At 45.2% G+C, this 19,709-nt stretch overlaps 1 protein-coding gene across 1 annotated transcript; it reads left to right on the top strand.

The window, feature by feature from the left end:
• The first annotated feature begins 2,257 nt into the window (after positions 1 to 2,257).
• TIGIT (T cell immunoreceptor with Ig and ITIM domains) lies at positions 2,258 to 18,632 on the top strand. The gene is given in 5 exon segments (XM_081572073.1): positions 2,258 to 2,522; positions 3,756 to 4,085; positions 6,447 to 6,553; positions 10,392 to 10,394; positions 18,402 to 18,632. Coding segments are annotated over 5 exon segments (936 nt in total).
• Positions 18,633 to 19,709: the final 1,077 nt, after the last annotated feature.

Genomic DNA, 19,709 nt, shown 5'->3' with positions numbered 1-19,709 from the left:
GTTTTTGTTAACAGATGAGGAAGCTGAACCTTGAGGAGGTTGAGTAATTTCACAACATCACCAAACCAGTGTGAATTTTGGCCCCAGGTAGTTTTCATTCCATAGGGTGTTAGTCACCACCTTCAAATGTCTCTGGAGAGCACCATTGATCAGAATAGAATTCCCTGTGTTCCTCTTTGGACTGATTGTTCAAAGAATAATTCTTTAACCCAGTCTAAGTTTCTTTGGATTTCTCATTGTATAGTCATTTTTCAGTATCCATGGGGGTTGTTGGTCCCAGGAACCACGCAGGTGCTCGTCTCTTACATAAAGTGGTATAGTATTTGCATATAGTCTAGGCACAGCCTCCCATATAATTTATACCATTTCTAGATTACTTATAATACCTAATAGCATGTAAACGCTATGTGAACGGGGCTTCCCAGGTGGCGCTAGTAGTAAAGAACCTGCCTACCAATGGAGACACAAAAGACAGAGTTTCTCTCCCTGAGTTGGGAAGATCCCCTGGAGGAAGGTAGGGCAACCCAGTATTCTTGCCTGAAAAATCCCATGGACAGAGGAGCTTGGTGAGCTACAGTCCACAGGGTTGCAAAGAGTCAGACATGACTGAAATGACTTGGCACGCAAGCACACTGTGTGACTAGTTACAGATACAATGTAAATGCTATGCAAATAGTTGCCAGTGAAAGGCAAGTTCAAGTTTTGCTTTTTGGAAATTTCCAGAATTTTAAAAAATATTTTCTGTGGTTGGTTGAATCTGCACATGCTGAACTCATAGTTTCAGAAGGCCAGCTGTATATAAGACAGGTCCTGCCTCTGTGGCTTCTACCAACCCCCACTGTAGAAGCAATCTAAGTTTTTTTATAGTCCAAATGCCAGAGTCCACTTCTCTCTGTGCTTTATTCCCATCAGCTGCTCGCTGCTCTCCCACCCTTGGCTCTTCTGCCTTGGCAACCAGTTTTGGAAATGCCCCACTGGTTCAACCTCTGCACCGACATTAGGTCTCTTAGCTTCTTCAGCTGCAGCTCTGTAACTGTGGAGAGGTGGTGGAGGAGATGTGTTGGTATGAGCCTTGAAGGACAGGTTGAATCGGGGTGAGCAGAAAGTAGTTGGTGAGGCATGTATTGTCTAAGGGGCTGGGGTGGGGGGGGTGAGGTGTGTGTTGGTCATGCTGTAGACTTGGGAGTAGGCAGGACCCAGGGAGGGGAGGAAACTGGTTTGAGATGGGGCATCCTGTGGGAGAAAAGGAGGACAGGAGTCTGGGCAGTGTGGGATGCTCAGGGTGCAGGCTGGAATGAGGGACAGAGCACCAGGCTTCCAATGCTCCCCCTGGGGGAGCAGCAGACTTTTAGGACATGAACCATGGGGCATGTCCAAGGCAGCAGTGGCGAGCCCCAAAGGCAGGTGAATATGTACCCTCCACCTCCTCTCCCCAGAGTGTGGCTTCACCAGACAGCGAGCTTTGACTGTGGACTGTCTGAGAGCAGGGGACTGTGATTACCCTCCCTCATATCTCCAGAGCCTAGTCTTGAATCTGGTGCTTCACAGGCACTCAGGGACTTTCACATGAATGAACAGAGAGACGGGGGAGGGGGGTGTTGGGTGGGGAGGGAAGCAGGAAGGAAGGGTGGGCCAACCGCAGGGCATGATGATGAGCTGGGAGCTCCAGGCAAGTGTCAGCCAATCCCAATCCAGTGTCATGCCACTGGGGCTCACCCTCTGCATCCCCAATGGTTGTGGGGTGACCATTCATGAGAAAACTCACTCTTCTGGTCTCCTCTGATTCTACTGGGTCAGAGAGACTAAGCCCGAATTCAACAACATCTCAGTCCAAATAAATAAGATCGAAGAAATAAGATTAAAGGAGAGGGAATCTTAATTCTTTCCCTCACTCAAGCGAAAGCTGCTCTATTTGGTCAAGACTTTTGTCTTGTTTCTGAAGTAAATGCCTCTGGTTCCTGCAATCATTAGATTTCAAGTGCAGTTCCTGGCCTTTAAGTGCACAAACTTAAGTTTCTCTTCTCATTGCACAGTCTTCAGTGGGAAGAAGTCGGGGCAGCCCAGTGAACCCCATCAGGGACAGGTTCCCCGGGATCTTGGGCATTACACAGATGCTCTTGAGCTTGTTAGATAAAGGCTGATTCTTTTTTAAAAAGTACATTGAGACAGAACTTGAAAACTATAGGTTGACTAATAGTAATCCAAAGACCAGTGTACCTCTAACCGCATTTTTGTTTATTTTTTAAGTGTTTCCTTCATGGTTTTTCTTGTGGCTTGCCCAGTGCAGTTTGTGCTCTTGTTGTGAGCTTTATCTGTCTTTGACATTGTTTTTGCTGAACTTGGTTTTTCCGAGACCCTCTCTCCTCAGAGGCTCAGTTTCACCCTGCCATCAGCAGTCAGCGAGTTTCGGTGGCAGAAGGGGCCACAGCTGCTTCCTGTCAGCCCCCTGGGCAGAAGCATGCAGTGGTGTCTCCTCCTGATCTGGGCCCAGGGGCTGAGGCAGGCTCCCCTCCCCGCCTCAGGTAAGATCTGAAGTCTAGCCCAGGATTGGACTGGGAGGGAGAGCGGGCGAGAAGGGGAGGCTAGAGCCAAGGCCTCATCCATCTGATGGAAGGAAATACAGTTTTCAGAGTGCTGTGTCCCCTCGTAGGAGAAAATGCTGTCTCTGAGAAGGAGATCCAGTTCTGTTTTCGGTGGTAGATGAAGGACTTGGGCTTGTGGGGTGCCTGCCTGGCTGACCCAAAAAAAGAAGCAGGAGGTGAGAGAGGGACTAAGGATGAGGGATGATGGGTTTGCCGGGAGAAGTTCCCTCCTGCTCTATCCTCCTTTCTTCTGTCCTTGAGGAAACTTCTAGGAAAACATAGTATGCTTTTTGTAGGTCAAAAACGTCATCATCACAGATTACAGACATTCTACTGCTATAGATTGAATTTATGTTAAACCTATTTCCTTCTGTATTAAAAATCATAAACAAATGTGTCTGAGGGGGCAGAAATATTTAAAAACTGTTATAATTTTGTTTCCCTGTTGTTTTCTGAACCATCTGCGGGGGCTCAGTGCTGAGGAGTGTGGTTTTGCCTGGGAGAAACAGTTGCTCTCCAAGCTTCCTTTCCTTTAGATTTTGGGGCTTTTCTGAAAAATTTCCAGGCACCCCCAAATGGCAGTCAATCAAAACAGCCAGGTCTTATTTCAAAGGATAATGGGCCCAGCGCAGAACAGGCTGCCGAAAGATACAATCAGAAACAGAAGTAGTGGCCGACAAGGGCCTATATTCTAGGAGAGAGATAACGTAAGCATGTGGAAAAAATCAGTGAGCTCATCAAGAAATAATATTCCAGCAGAGTGTCCTGAGAGGGTGAAGCAGCTACATTGTATAGGAATTATGGTCTTTATGGGGGAAAGACAGGACGAACTGGAGAGACTGTCATTCCAAAATCCAGTTCTGGTATTTCCCTGGCAATCCAGTGGTTAAGACGTCGCCTTCCTGTGCAGGGGCGTGTGGGCTCAATCCCTAGATGGGGAGCTAAGATCCCACATGCCTGGTGGCCAAAAAATCGAAACATAAAACAGAAGCAATATTGTAACAGATTCAATAAAGACTTTAAAAATGGTACACATCAAAAAAAAAAAAAAAATCTTAAAAAAAACCAAGTAAAACACCGAAAACCGATTTTGGCCTCAAAGACTCGTTGGAATTTCTATGGGAAGGTTCAAGACCAGCTGCTAAAAATGCACACTTCTTTCCCCTTCCTTAGGAGCTGTGACAGGCAGAATAGTAACAATGGGGAGCATTTCTGCAGAGGAAGGTGGCTCTGTCACCTTACAATGTCACCTCTCCTCCACCGCTGCCAAAGTGACCCAAGTCAACTGGAAGCAGCAAGACCAAGTTGTGGCCATTCATCATACCAGCTTGGGGTGGCACATCAATCCTGCCTTCAAGGAGCGAGTGGTCCCGGACTCTAGTCTGGGCCTCACCCTCCGGTCGCTGACCAGTAACGACACAGGAGAGTACACCTGCGTCTATCACACCTACCCTGACGGGATTTACGAAGGGGCACTCTTTCTGCAAGTCCTACGACACTCAGGTATGCCCTCTGGGGCCAGGTGGCTGTGGATCTCCCAACCCTGGTTCACATTCACATCACCTGGGAGCTTTCAAATGGTATGAAAGCTGGCACCCCATCCCAGACCAGTTCAGTGAGAGTCTCTAGGGACAGAGCAGGGTGTGTTAGATTCTAGAAGCACTCTCGATGGTTTGAATGGTCAGCCATGACTGAGAACCACTGTTTGGGTAAAAGCACATCTTATGTGATTTTGTTAGGAAGACTAGTTGTTCAGGTCATTTGAGAAACGTGTACACGCTCAGTTGCTCAGTCATGTCCGACTCTATAACTCTATGGACTGTAGCCCACTAGGTTCCTCTGTCCGTGGGGTTTCCTAGGCAAGAATACTGGAGTGGCTTGCCATTTCCTACTCCAGGGCATCTTCCCAACCCAGGGATTGAACGTGAGTCTCCTGTGTCTCCTGCATTGGCAGGTGGATTCGTTACCGCTGCACCACATGGGAAGAACCCATTTGAGAAGGGATCACATTAACTACTTTAGCAGTGATCATGCCAATTAGATTTAGCCTCTCCATTTATAAAGGATTAGAGCTCAGTGTGTGCTAAGTGTAAATGTACAATAATTTACATTTTTGTGGTACTTGATGGTTTCCTAAAATGCTCTCGCCTTCATTATCCACCTGAACATTTAAACCCGTTCTTTGGAGGGGGGAAATGACTGTTCTAATGGCTGTGGGACAGGATAGAAAAGTGATGATGGACACAGATGGCCTGGGTCCAAATCCTAGTGTTGCTGTGACCGCAGACAAGATTATTGGACTTCTCTGTGCCTCGTTTTTCTCAACTGTGAAAGAGGAGAAGATGTAAGACCTTATGAGGTGTGAACATGGGATTGGATTACTGACTAAAAGGAAATGCCCTTAGAATAGCACCTGGAATGTGGCAAGCATGAGGTCAGTGTTAGCTATTAATAGGGTCCCCCAATCCCCATCTGACTGGAAGAAGAAGCTGACTGGTGGAGGAATAAGCTGAGCCTGGCCGTTGCTCAGTGTGGTACAGCTGATTTTAATACAGGTTTTCTTAACCACTCAGCTGCACCCTCAGAGCTGCTGTCTGCTGCCATCAGTGGTGTGGGAGTTTAAGTCTTATGAGTTAGCAAACTGTGTATGTGTAAACTGAGGAGATAAAAGTTGGCCTGAAACTTTCTTCTCAAGTTCTGCTTTCTGAGTGGCCCCGACATAGGCCCAAGTATCGTGTGGGGAAGAACCTCCGTCCTTTGCTGGTTCTGTGGATGGCCCTCTCCAGGCCCTTGCACCCTCTCCAGCCTCCATCCTTTTCTGGTTCTATGGACAGCTCTCTGTAGCTTTGCTTTCTCCTCTTTGCCTACCTGGGCCAAGGCAGGAGACCGGGTCCTCAGGGCAGGAGGAAAACATGCTGGGCTATTTGGGCTCCCCTCCCGGAAATGGTACCTTGCAGGTACCATGCGTGCTGCCCCATCCTAAGTGAGGCGGGCCTTAACCACCTTCCTGGCATTTAGAGTCCTCTGTTAAAGGGAAGGGGGCCCAGTCCTTCCAAGACTTCCCTGGACACCTGTATTCTGCCCGAGATCCTGGGAAGGAGGTGGGGATGGGAGGGGGCAGCCTGGAAGCTTGTATGCCTGTAGTCCAGCACACAGCCTGGCAGCTGTCCTGTTTTCCCTCACACCCTCCTCGGGTGAAGTATCATCTCTCCAAGCCCCCTGACTCTTCCTCCTTCTTGTTTATATTTTACATCTTGATACAGATTCTCCTGTTCATGCTTTAACTCGTATCACGAGTATTTATCAGGTGTCTGCTAGGTTCCAGGTAGTGGCAAAACAGCAAAGGGTAAAGTTCCAGAGCCTTACCCACTCTGGGGTCTCACAGCCTAGTTGAGATATGTTATAGGCTTAAGGTGAAAGTTATATGCCTTTTTTCTTCTTTGTACTTTAATGTTAATTTTACTTTTTAATTAAACTTTTCAAAATAGCAGATTGATTATAAACACAAAGTTTAATAAAAAGAAAGTATTCACTTTCTTGTTTTTTACTGAATGTTACTTGTTTCACTTTGTGACTATTACTGAAAGTGATTTTGTCGAACAGAAGAAGGGAGTGTTAAAAATGGTCTGCTGTGGTGTCAAATGCGTGAGGCACAGCCCTGGAGGGATCAGTTATTCATTTCGTGATAGGCCGGGCAGATGCTCTGCTGTCCAAAGAGCTGGGTTTGAAGACTCCAGTCCTGTGGTTTGAGAAAAGCCTGGCCAATCCCCACCCCTGGTGCCTGGACACTGAGGTTTCCCTGGATAATGGTTGCCCTTTGCTTCTGGCCTCTACCCGCTCACCTTAGTTTTGTCTTCCCTCTAGTGACTGAGTACAGCGCTGGGTTCCAGATCCCATTGCTTGGAGCCATGGCCGGAGTGCTGGTGGTCATCTGCATAGCAGTCATTGTGGTGGCCATGCTGGCCAGAAAGGTAATGACTCTGGCTGCGCCTCTCAGTCCTGGGCATCCCATCCTATCCCACCCATCCCACCCATCCTATTCCATCCCTGGTCCTTTCCTGTCTCCCTTGCTGTCTAGATGTGATTCCCCACACACACTGCTGTCTATGCCTCTTGCCATGGTACTTTCTCTGCCTTTCAGTGGCATTGTTTGAGCTCTTTTGCTGTTCCTTTCCCTTGTCTAGGAGCTCCTGAAAGTTTGGACTTGTATCCTCCACATCATGCTGTTGCCTACAATTCCTGGCTTCTGCTTGGCCCTTAAGCTACTCCTCTGAGAGTCTGATTTATCTACTGTGAACTTGATGCATCTTGGGTATCTGCTCTGTGCCAGGGGTTTTTGAACATTAGCTCCTTAAATGTTAATAGCCAGTCACTAGTGCTGGTTACCTAGCACTTACGCAGGATGAAAAATCAACACTCCAAAAATTTAGGCGCAAAAGGTTCATGGCAAGATCAGCAGGTTATAAATCCTCCATTACATTTGCTTAAGAGGTCATGTGGCTGAGAGAGTATTGGCTGGGAAGTTGGAAATTTCTATTCTCAGCATGGAGTGTGTGATGATAGGGTTGTTGTTTCATCTTCTGGGTCTCCATTTCTTCATATGTAAAATAGGGATTATGATTCTGCTTACTCTATATCCCAGAATTGTGATGAACAGGTAGCATATTACACGTGGAAGCTTTGTAAACAATGAAGAAATATATTTTCTTCATATATTCATGTCCTTGTGTGGTAACTGGCAGCTACTGTTGTGTGCGTGCGTGCTAAGTCATTTTAGTCGTGTCCGACTCTTTCCAACACTTTGGACTGTAGGCTGCCATCCTCCTCTGTCCATGGGATTCTCTCAGCAAAAATACTGGAGTGGGTTGCCATGCCCTCTTCCAGGGGATCTTCCTGGCCCAGGGATTCAACCCAAGTCTCCTGCATCTCCTGCATTGGCAGGTGGGTTCTTTATCACTAGTGCCACCTGGGAAGCTACTGATTAGGATGAATGAAAGAGTTCCCTCTCCTTTTTATCTGCCTTCTTGGGTCTTTTAAGCCATTCAAGGTTGCCTTAATTTAAGTTATTAAACAAACATTTTGGGGAGTACAAGCCTGTGATTTCTAACACTGTTTTCCACCTCATTCCAGATCCTCCTCCCCAGCCTGCCTTACTTTCCCTCCAACTCTGTACTCAGTTAACAACTGAGTTAACAACTCTACAGCCTGCTTTGCTCTCTGGACTGGTACCTGGTGCTGTTATTCCTGATACATATGGGTTTACATCTACCACCTGACTCTCTTCATGTTTATTTTGCTTGTTTTCTTCCCTAATCTTTTTCTTGCTGCCTTTTGAATTAAGTATTTTTATTATTAAAAACATCTATTTAGTAGTTATGCACTTTTTCTTTTCTTTAGTAATTACTCTAGAGATTATAAAATAGACCTCTGATTTATTAAGTCTAATATGTATTAGTACTTTTATCATCTCTTGGATTTTGCAAGAACCTTAGAACACATTAACTCTTTTCTTACCGCCCCGACTTATTGCTATTACTGTCATGGGTTTTAGTTCTCTATTTTAACCACCCGCCTGAAGATGATTATTGTCTTATGAGTCACGGTTTGTTTAGATTTACCTTTCTATTGCTCTTTACTTCTTCATGAATGTTCTTTCTTACAACTAGAATAGTTTTCCTTCTGCCTAAAGAATATCCTTCAGTATTTCCTTGTGAGTGGGCATGCTAGTGATGAATTATCTCACTTTTTGTTTGTCTGAAAATATCTTAATTTTCCTTAATTCAGAAGTGATATATTTGTTTTTCTGGGTATAGAATTCTATGTTGGCAGTTATTTTCTTTCAATACATGGAAAATACTGTCCCATTGTCTCTGACTTCCCATATTTCTGTTGAGAAATTACATAGGAGTCTTATTTTTGTTCTGTGAAAGACAGTGTTTGTTTTTGTTTTCTTGTTCTTTAAATTTTTTCCTTCTTTTTGATTTTCAGCAATTATATGGTGATATAATTGGATATAGTCATCTATGTATTTCTTTTGTTTGAGGTTCAGAGTGCTTTTTGAATTTGTTACTTGATATCCTCTGTCAGTTTTGTATCATTCTTGGCTGTTATTTCCTCATATATTAATTCTCTGTCCTTGTTTTCCTTTCCTTCTGGAATTCTAAGCACAGGTGATATTTTCAACATTTTCACTTTTTCCCACATCCCTTACCCTCTTTTTGGAATTTTCCATCCACTTGTCTCATCAAATGTTTTCTTTGGATGTGCCTTCCAGTTTACTAAGTATCTTCTTTGATGAATCTAATCTTCTGTTAAACCCATCCACTAAGTTTTTAATTTCCGTTATCATATTTTTCAGATCCACAACTTCTATTTTATTCTTTGTTTGAATAGTTTACAGTCTGCCAAAATTCCCAATCTTGTTTTTAATTCTTTGAAAATATTAATCATAGTTATTTTGAAATCTGTGCCTGATAATCCTATTAGTTGAGTTCTCTATGGTCTTTTAATATTTTCTCTTTTTGCTTGTTTCTTGGACCTATCTTATCTTCTTGACTGTTTATTTTTCATTGAGTGCTGTACTTTCTACTTCAAGACCTGTGGCAATAATTTGAGGCTCTAGGTAATATCATCTTCCTCTAGAGAGAATTCCTTTGGCTTCTGTCAAATGACTAGTATGAAAGCACTAGCATTCCTGTCACTTTAATTAAATCAGTGGTGAGAGAATTTAAAGCTGGACCCAACTTTGCTACTTCCTTACTTGTAGAGGGTAGTCTTTTGGGATCCTAACTTAAAGCCTGTAGTGTTTGCCAAAGTCTCCCTCCTAAGTGATTTCTGAACTCAAATTTTGTCCCTCCAGCCAGAAACTCTGTAGAGTTTATCTGCTTCTTGGCCATGACTTTCAGGAAATTTCTCTAGAAGAAAATCTCCCTCAATGCTCATCTCATCTCTGGGCTTCCTACTCCTAGACTTTGCTCCCTAGGCCAAAATTTCTCACTGATTTGATATATTTCTGATGACTACAAATAGACACTTATATTATTTAGCTTTTCTAGCTGTTCTCAATGGAAAGTTTGGTTCAAAGCAACATAGGTAATCATCGTTCCACCAGAAGCAGAACGCCTGTTTCTGGCGTTGCATTTCCTATCTGCAATCAGAGGCTGTCTCTTTTTTTCATAGTTATTTTATTTGGCTGTGTTGGGTCTTCATTGCAGGATCTATCGTTGGGGTGGTGCTCAGGCTTCCCTCTAGCTGAGGTGTGTGGGCTTTAGTAGTTGCTGTGTACAGACTTAGCTGCCCCATGGCATGTGGGACCTTAGTTCCCCAACCAGGGATTGAATCCATATCCCCTGCATTGAGAGGCAGATTCTTAATCACTGGACCACCAGAGAAATCCCTCAAAGGCTGAACTACAAGCAGAACATATTTAGCTAGCCCACCCACTCTGTACCTTGGGATATATTGGGTTAAGACCCCCAACTTGAGTTCTAGCCCCGCTGTACCTGATTCCTCACCAGCCATTTAGCCTGAATCTGGCTGGGCCACTGCCAGTCCCAGAGGGAGAGATTTAGACAGCTGTGTGTTCTTAGGCTCAGATTCCATCTGTCTTGCTTATTTTGAGTTCTTGTCTTCTTTTTCCTTTTCTCCATCTCTCAGAAATGAACCATCCTTTGATTTTCTCTTATTTCTTATTTGACATCTATCTGACTATTTTCCTCCTGCTACTCCTCTGAAGATCTTCAAGAGCTGCTTCCCTCTCCAGGGCTCAGAGTTGAGATGAAATTGCACAAACTAGAATTGCTTAATAAGAAAGTGCTATTGTAATGTTTTTCCACTTAGACCTCATGATAATTTGCATTTAAAATAGCCTTAATACTGTATAAGTGTCTAGACTTTGTGTTTATTTTCCTACCATTAATTCTGCTTATGGAGTTACATTTTTGTGCATACTCATGCCTATCACCACTGACTAATCTTGAATTTTCAGTCTAATATCTTACATCTTAAATTCTTAGTTCATGTAGATAAACCCACTTTACTTTCTGTAACCTATCATCAATACCAGGGTATTGATGTAACAGGAACATGTTCCATTTGACACACATTCTGTCTTCATTCAGATCTGCAAGGGAAGAAATCCCAGGAGCACTTACCCTAACTTTATTTTACTGAGAACAGATTTGAATGAGGATGGGGAAAGGAATTTGGTAGCAGAACCAGTCTTATTCCCCTCTGAGTGACAAATTGCCCAGGTCTCCCCCAGTCAGTGGTCTAATAGTGCTTCAGGCACCTGTTGGACTTTGCAGATTTGGTCCAGAGGAAGTGAAAGAGATTTTCCACATGGTAGGAAAACTCATGTGATAGTTGAAAGTCACATAAAGTCTGATACCAGCATATGACTGCCTGGTCTACCAACTCGCCTGCAAAAATTTCTTGTCCTATGGTTCAAACCCTCACTTCTAGGTTTATGAGGCAAACATTTAGATTGCTGACTGACTTGGTTTGTAAGGATGTGGCCACGTATTCCTTGTTGTTCAGCAGGCGTCATGGAACAGAGTGCTGGGGATCCAGCAGTGGCTGAAATGTGGCTAGTGTTATTGGAGAAATCAATGACTTAGTAACTTATAATATTTTCATTTATGTCTTAGCTATCACAGTAGATAGGTTTAGTAAATGAAACCTCTAGGGGCAAATAAATGCAAGAAAAGTGATTGACTAGAGGAAAGAGGTGAAGAGAACAACGATTGATCTCTGAGCTGAAAGGGAGTTGTTATGGTAGTTGGTGAGCAGATGTCCTCTGCTGTCACCAGTGCTCTGCAGCTCTGGCACATGGAAATATGGAAGGTTCTCTAGAAGCAGCAGAACACATTTTCCTGTTAATGATTAAGACTGGTTCATTTTCAGGCCAGTATTCCAGACACGTTTGTATAAGGGAAAGGGGAAGAGGTGAAAAGAGAGAGTCCAGTAGGTATCAAATTCTGTGGCTCCCCTTCTAAAGTGTTTTATTCACCACCCCCTTCTTTGACATGTTTGCTGCTTCCTGTCTAAATCAGTTCCCCTCTGCCTTTCCTATGCTTTGGCTACGGCTTCCTGTCTTCTTTCTGTTATTGCTCAAATGCATTTTATCCTTGTAGTATTTAAGGTCCAGCAGAGAAACAGTATCTTAAGCTGAGTAGTTTGCTGCTGCTGCTGCTGCAGGACAGTTTAATAAAGGGATTAACAAAGTATTGGAAAGCTTAGAGGGAAAGCATAAGGGGGTGTGTAGGAATGTATTGTTACCACCCTGAGATCTTTAGGGGAAAGGGGAGGGAATGATTACTGAAACCTGGAAGGAAGGGTGATTACTAGGCCCTGGAAAGAGAGAGTTGTATGGAGGGGACCACCTGGAGAATTACTATAATCTTTGATTGAAGATCACAGCCAGTCCAAGTCCACCCTGCAGAGAGAATGCTGGGGAACATATACCCTCACCTCACTCCCCTTCCCTCCATTCTCCTACTGTTGCTTTGCATTGACTGGACCCAGACTCAAGCCAGAGAGCAAGAGAACTCACTGGATCAGTATGAATCCATCCGCAATGTGAGAGACCTAGGTTCGATCCCTGGGTTGGGAAGATCCTCTGGAGGAGGGCATGGCATTCCTGCCATGTATACCTCCAGGATTCCTGCCTGGAGAATCCCCATGGGCAGGGGAGACTAGTGGGCTACGGTCCATGGGGTCACAAAGAGTCGGATATGACTGAGCGCCTAAGCACAACACAGCACACATGTGTAGTTCACTCTCCTTAGGGCACAGAAGGATGGAGAGTGACGTTGAGGGGTGAACAGACAGTATCCACACCATTACTATTATAGATCTTGACTTTCCACGCTTCAATCTTCTTCAAGTATCCTTGAATTCTTGATTATACATTTAAGCAATACCCTTGTCAGCTGTCCATCTATATTTCTCCTGGGACCACTGGGCTTTATTAGCCATCTTAGTACCGCTGCAGGCCAGGCTTCCTTGGCTGCCATTGCAGTAATTACATCCACTTTGTTTCTTATGTGCTTCCATCTGTCCCTATGTTATTTGGGGATCTCCTCATCCCTGTCACTGCTGGGGATCCAGATCTACACATCATCGCCTGCTTCAACCCCAGCATACAGAGGAGAGCTACCTCTGACCCCCTCAGTGATGCTGGTGATTTCTTCATTAGCACATTCCTTTCCACTTCAGGAAAAGGGTGTCCTCTGGATCTTCTCCAGAAACATAAGCATCCGTTGAAGTTTCAAAATTATGTAGTACAGAGATTTACAAAGTTTCTTTGTAAAGGGCCAGGATCTTTTAGCTTTTGTGGGCCTTCTAGTGTCTGCTGCAACAATTCAACAATGCTATCATACTGTGAAAGGACCACAGATAATATGTAAATGAATGAGTTGGCCATGTGTCAATAAATCTTTATTTATAAACACTGAAATTTAAATTTTATATAATTTTCATGTTTAATAAAATATTATTCTTTTGAATTTTTTGAACCACTTAAAAATATAAAATCCACTTTTAGCCCATGGGCAGTGCAAAAGCCTCTGGTGCCCCAGATTTGACCCATGAGCCTTAGTTTGCCAATTCCTGATTTAGTAAGTTATATTGGGAAAAATGGGCTTCTCTCGAGCTCAGTCGGTAAAGAACATGCCTGTAATGCAGGAGACCTGGGTTCGATTCCTCGGTCATGAAGATCCCCTGGAGAAGGAAATGGCAACCCACTCCAGTATTATTGCCTGGAGAATCCCATGGACAGAGGAGCCTGGCAGGCTACAGTCCATGGGGTTGCAAGAGTCAGACATGACTTAGCGAATAAATCACCAACACCATTGGGAAAAACTCTGTCCTTTCCTCTTCTCTACTCTTAGTAGTGCACAGAACACTTCTGCCACCAGATGTTCCCACACTGACCAATTCTGCCACACTATCTGAACGCCCTATAAGCAATCCAGTTCTGACACTATCTACTTGTAGTTAACATTGGGTCTCAGAAGTTAGGGGCTCAGTCCTCCAAGACAGCCCTCACTTCAGATGCCAGTTGCAAGTCCCAGGTTGTCACCTGTGCCTCTGACTGCTGCTTCTGCTTAGTCACTTCAGTCACGTCTGACTCCGTGCAACTCCATGGACTGTAACCTGCTATGTTCCTTGTCCATGGGGATTCTCCAGCAAGAATACTGGAGTGGGTTTCCATGCCTTCCTCCAGAAGATCTTCCCCACCCAGGAATCAAACCGAGGTCTTCCACATTGCAGGCAGATTCTTTACCATCTGAGCCACCAGGGAAGCCCGACTGGTTGTTAATTGAGGTTCCCACAGTCCACTCCTTGGATTTGATAATTTGCTAAGATGGCTCACAGAACTCAGGGGAACACTTACATGCACCAGTTTATTATACAATAAAGAATCTGATAAAGGATACAGATGAAGAGCCAAATGAAGGAAATACATGAGGTGGGGTCTCAAAAGGTCCCAAGCACAGGAGCTTCTGTCCTCATGGAGCTGGGTGTACTGCCCTCCAGGCGTGTGGATGTATTCAGCAACCCAGAAACTCTCCAATCCCATACTTTTGGGGTTTTTATGGAGACTTCATCACACAGGCATGATTGGTTATTAACTCATTGTCCAGCCCCCTCCACTCCCTGGAGAATAGGGGTTAGGGCCAGAAATTCTGAGCTTCTCCTCATGGATTGGTCATTCTGGTGACCAGCCTCCATGTGAGGGCCCACCGAAAGGCACTTCGTTGGAACAAAAGACACTCCTGTCATCCATAATATTCCAAGGGATTTAGGAGCCTTGTGTATGACATTCCTATCACTTGGGATATGTTAGGGTCAGGAACTGGGATTTAATGAAGACCAAATATTAACACGAACTGGGGGTAGAGACCAACATATGCTTCTTACTATTCCACATGGGTCCATGGTAGCAGTGTCTGGGGAGTGGGAACACTGGTCGAGTGAGCAGGCGATCTGAGCAGAATACCAGCTGCATTTCCTACAGACCCCAAGAACCAGTAGGTTGCATTATTTAGGAGTTTGGGCTTTGAGATCAGGCAGACCTAGGTTTTGGATCCTAGCACTTGAGTAGCTCGGCCACCTGACTTTGCTGACCCTCAGTTTCTTCATCTGTAAAATGGGAATAATAATTATGGCATTGCCCTATTAGAGTTGTAGAAAAACTCAAGTCAAGTAATTCAAGTAAGGCACCTGGCAGTTTTCCTGATCTGGATTAGTAACTGTTCTTTATTAGGTTCTTATAATTATTATAAAATTTATTTACTATAGCACCTCATAATACCTGGTGCTCAATAGTTACAGTGCACAGACTGACGAGGACTAAATGAATGAATGTTATTTGATGACCAACCATTGGGAAAAGTGCCCGCAGGGGACCTTCTGTAAGGGAAAGGAGAAATGGGTGTGTCCAGCTCTAGGACAGTGACTGCCAACTGTCCTCACGCTCCTCAATAGGACAGTGTATGTCCTGCAAATCTCCATACTGCAATCTCCATAGCTCCCTTTGGTCCTTTAGAACAACATCAGTGCATTAATCCCAGACTTGTTTTCTACACTGATTATGTAGGGTTCCCAACACAGGACAGAATGAAAACAGACCAGCTGAGAGACTCATCTCAGACATATTTACATTTCCCAGAGGATTTTTTGGAGCAAAAATAGTCCTGTGACTTAAAGACAAGGGTAGGCAGTCTAAGAATAGGAAGGATAATACATACACCATCAGGAAAAGTCACAATCAGCCCTTTGAGAACTGGGTATCAGTATTTTTTTAAATGGATGGAGTTGCATTATAGGATATAGGATTCCTTTTAAGCACAGCATCACGTGACCTACAATAACCACTCTTTTCTTCACATCCACAGTAAGGTGCAGCCACTTCTACTGAAAAGGAGTGATTGAAACAGTCTGTAGGACCCAGCTCCTCAGGGCCAGCAGTGTGACTCTGCTCCTAATTTTTGATATGTGTTCAAGGTGCCCAGCCATGCAACCCACCCTCCCGTTCAGCCTCTCTGCATTTACTTTTCTCCTGTTGAGCTTGACACTAGCCAATGAAGATGGTGCTGTTTCTTATTTTTGAAGCACTGAGGTGGACAGAATGAAATGTGGTTTGTGTTCATTGTTGTTTTCCAAGCCTGTGTGCAGCTCTTTGTAATTCTGTCATTTGGATCTATGGTGGGGCTGGGTGACCTGCTTTGGAGCAACATCTGTGAAAGCTGAGAGACTGTCACCTTTTCATGGCATGCCATCAGGCATTTCTTCTGCCACCCCGCTTGTGCCTGCTGTTCTTTGACTTTTTTTTGTCTCTAAGCACGACCCTTACCTGTGATACTGTCATGGGGATGTGATGGCTGATTTCACATACTTGATTTTCCCAAACAGGTTTCACTGTCCATCCTCTTGTCTCATAAGTACATATGTACCTGTCCCACCATGAGTCCATATTTTGATTTGAAAAATCCTGTTCATTTAGATTTGGGGCTAGTGGCATGGACAAGGAGAGAGAGAGAGAGTATTGTGTGTGTGTGTGTGTGTGTGTGTGTGTGTGTGTGTGTTTTAATCCTAAGACATACAATAAGCATATGTTATGGGCTCTGAGGTTACCAAGAGGAACACAGCACAGATCCTTCCCTCAGAAGAGCTCGCAGTTTGGGGTCTAAAGAGACAGAAGGGTAAACAATTACAGACAGCATCGAAGGTTACAACAGAGAACAGCCAGGACCACAGTGGAGCACACAGGAAGGATGTAACTCCGCTGGAAGGATCAAAGATGTCTTCCTGAACAGCGTGCTGTACAGCCAAGTCTGGAGGAAGGAGCAAACAACTTTTCAGGGAACTGTGGGGAACGGACAGTAGGGGTAACATATACCTGATTGGAGAGGCAGGAAGCAGTGCATGGCATTTGGAAACTGCAAGATGAGAGGCAGTTTGGCTAAGAAGAGCATGGCCCAGAGTCAGACAAACTCAAGTCAGAACTGAGATTTCACCTGTCTGAGCCTATCAGCTCACTCAAAAGTAGAAACTTCAATAGGTTGTTGCTGAGATGACATAAAGAAGCTAGCTCACTTGGTGCTCATAGAAGATTCTCAATAAATGGTGCCTCTCTGGCACCCAGGCCCTATACTTGAACTTGGGGTGTTGGTTAGGGAAGCACTGCAGGAAATGAAGCTGGAAAGGTGAGTATAACCAGATCACAAAAGGCATTTTGGGATGCATTACTCACAGTCTCCTGTGGGGCATATGGTGAAACTGTGGACTTTCTTCCCAGAAAAATGCACTTTACCAACGTTGTTAATACAGCTCAAGGGGTTTGAAGTCCACCTGTGGCATTTATAGGTGGTTAAGCACCTGCCCATAGACACTGGGGGCCATGGATGAGTTTCAGGCAGAAGCATGGCAGGATCCAACTTCCATTTTTGAAGGATGGTGGCTGTGTGGAAGTTGGAGCAGAGGTTAGAAGGAATCTAGAGAGTGGTGAGTCTGAAACTGCAGGTGAGAGATGAGACATGGAAGTGGATGCAAAAGATGGGCTCAATTTCAGAGCTACTTTGAAATAAAATCAGATGCGATTTTTATGGCCCACTGGAATTTTTTAAAAGTTATTTATTAGGCTCTGATATTTGTGGGCGTGCTCATTCGTGTCTGGCTCTTTGTAACCCTATGGACTGTAGCCTGCCAATTTCCTCTGTCCATGGGATTTTTCAGGCAAGAAAACTGGAGTATTGCCATTTCCTCCTCCAGGGGATCTTTGTGACCTAGGGATAGAACCCGCATCTCCTGCATTGGCAGGCAGGTTCTTTTACCACTGAACCACCTGAGAAGCCCAAGCTCTGATATTTACCTATTTATTTATGTTTTGGCCACACTGCACAGCATGTAGGATCTTAATTCCCCATCCAGGGATGAAAATCAGCATCCCCTGCTTTGGAAGCACAAGAATCTTAACCACTGGACTTCCAGGGAAGTCCCGGCCCATTGGAGTTTAGTATTAGCCTCCAGATTTCTGGTCATCTGGTACCATAAATCAGGACAGCTTGCTGCCTGCCAGTGGTGAGGGGTGAGGCTCCCCGTCAGCAGCTGGACCTCTGTGTCTGGAGCTCAGGACAGAAGCCTGGGCTAGTTTGGATAGGGATGTGGGGATCCTCAGAGGACAAAGGGTGGGTGTAGATGTACATAAGGATGAATTGCTGAGCTGCTATACCGAGGAAGAGAGAATGACGGGTGTGACAGACCAGAGGCGGAAGCCTGGAAGAACTTCTTTATCTGGGGAGATGAGGTGTAAGCAAAAAAAAAAAGAGAGAGAGAGAAAAGAAAAGAGCAGGCTCAGCTACGGAGGGAGGTGGGAGACTTCTCAGGAGGAGGAGAAGCAAGAGAGAGTGATGCCATGGGAGCAGCAAAGCAGGGAAGGCGAACATCTCAGAGGGAAGCAAGCGGTCAGCAGTATCAGAGGCAGCCAGGGAGCAGTGAGACAGGGGCCCGGAAGCCGCCTCCCCGGCTCAGCCAACCGGAAGGAGAATGTGGGGGAGCCTGGAGCCTTTCAGTGGAGCGGTTGGGGCAGAAAGCTGGGTACGAGGGGGTCAAGAAATTAAGGGTTAAGGAACTGGTGTTGATAAGAACACAATGTGTGTGTGTGTGTGTGTGTGTGTGTGTGTGTGTGTGTGTGTAAGAAAGGCAGAGATAATTATTACTGGATCACGTTGGAGAGTCACTTTTGAATGATATCCCGACATATTCACTTTGTGGGGTTTTTTGTTTGTTTGTTTGTTTGTTTGTTTTGGGAAGAAATCTCTCAGAATCCGTTCTACGGAAGGTGACCTTGGGAGGAGGCCGTCTGAACCGGAGGCGTGCAGGCCCAGCGTCGTGTCCTCCCCCGGGAGCTGTGTGCAGGCGGATGCCGGGCTGTGCGGTGACCGGGGCGGAGAGGACCACGCCGAGGCCGAGCCGCATGAGTACTTCAACGTCCTGAGCTACAGAAGCCTGGCCAGCTTCAGCTTCCCCACCGAGACGGGTTAGCGCCCGGGCATCCTCCGGGAGACCCAGTCTGGTCTTTGTTGTCACAGATGGACGTATTGGCATCTGCACGTCATGGCTCTGTGTGTATGTATGTGTGTACATGTGTGTGCGTGTGTGTTCTGTCGAGTGAATGCATGTCATCCTCCTCTGTGTCTGCGTTTCCTCTACCGGTCCCTCCAGTTCCATGGTGCAGACCCCAGTGAGGAGCCTGTGTTTGATTACAAATGCAAAGTTAGAAAACCGAACAAAGACCTGACCTGGTTTTGAACCTGGAAGTGGGAGCAGATCCTGTGGTGAGATCTGCATCCCCCCTGAAAGCACTGGGCAGGGCTTAGACCTCCAGGGCTTTGTGGTGGGTGATGGTGGTGGGGTGACTGCAGAGACACCTCATTTCATTTGTCACTGTCATTTTCATCAACGTTCACACACTGGAGGTATTTTAGGAATAAGGCATGCTACCAGCTTCTATTGGGCTTCTCAGATGGTGCTAATGGTACACCTGCCAATACAAGAGATGTAGAAGATGCAAGTTCAATCCCTGGGTTGGGAAGATTCCCTGGAGGAGGGCATGGCAACACACTCCAGTATTCTTGCCTGGAGAATCCCCATGGACAGAGGAGCCTGGCACACTACAGTCCATAGGGTCCCAAAGAGTTGAACATGTCTGAGCGACTTAGCACGCATGCACCGCTTCTGTGCAGAGATTGGAGGATGACTAAATGCAGACTCTTTCAGAGTCTTAGCCCTATAAGAACTCACAGTTAAGTGGGGAGACAACATTTACATTAAAAGGTAGTGAGGAGATAGGGTGTAAGACACAGGCCTTTGGGAAGAGATGTCAGTTCAGGGTGAGATGGTCAGGATAAGCTTTTCTGTGGGTAAGTGGCTTGGGAAAATGTGGGGAACAGTGACGCTGGGCTGGGAGAGCAGGAGTTTTGTCTAGGGAAGTCATAGATAGGAAAGTTGAGAGGTAAAAGTCCCACATAGAAGACCCTGGCACCAAGGAAGCAAGCAAGACTTCAGAGTTTATTTTCTGGGCAGACTATTCAAATCTCTTTTTGGTGGATGTACTCAGAG

The sequence above is a fragment of the Giraffa tippelskirchi genome, chromosome 2, assembly GCF_054371585.1.
Source record: "Giraffa tippelskirchi isolate mGirTip1 chromosome 2, T2T-mGirTip1v1.2.pri, whole genome shotgun sequence".
Classification (NCBI taxonomy): domain Eukaryota; kingdom Metazoa; phylum Chordata; class Mammalia; order Artiodactyla; family Giraffidae; genus Giraffa; species Giraffa tippelskirchi.
The sequence above is the reverse complement of the archived record's forward strand: the minus strand, read 5'-3'. Positions and strand labels throughout refer to the sequence as shown.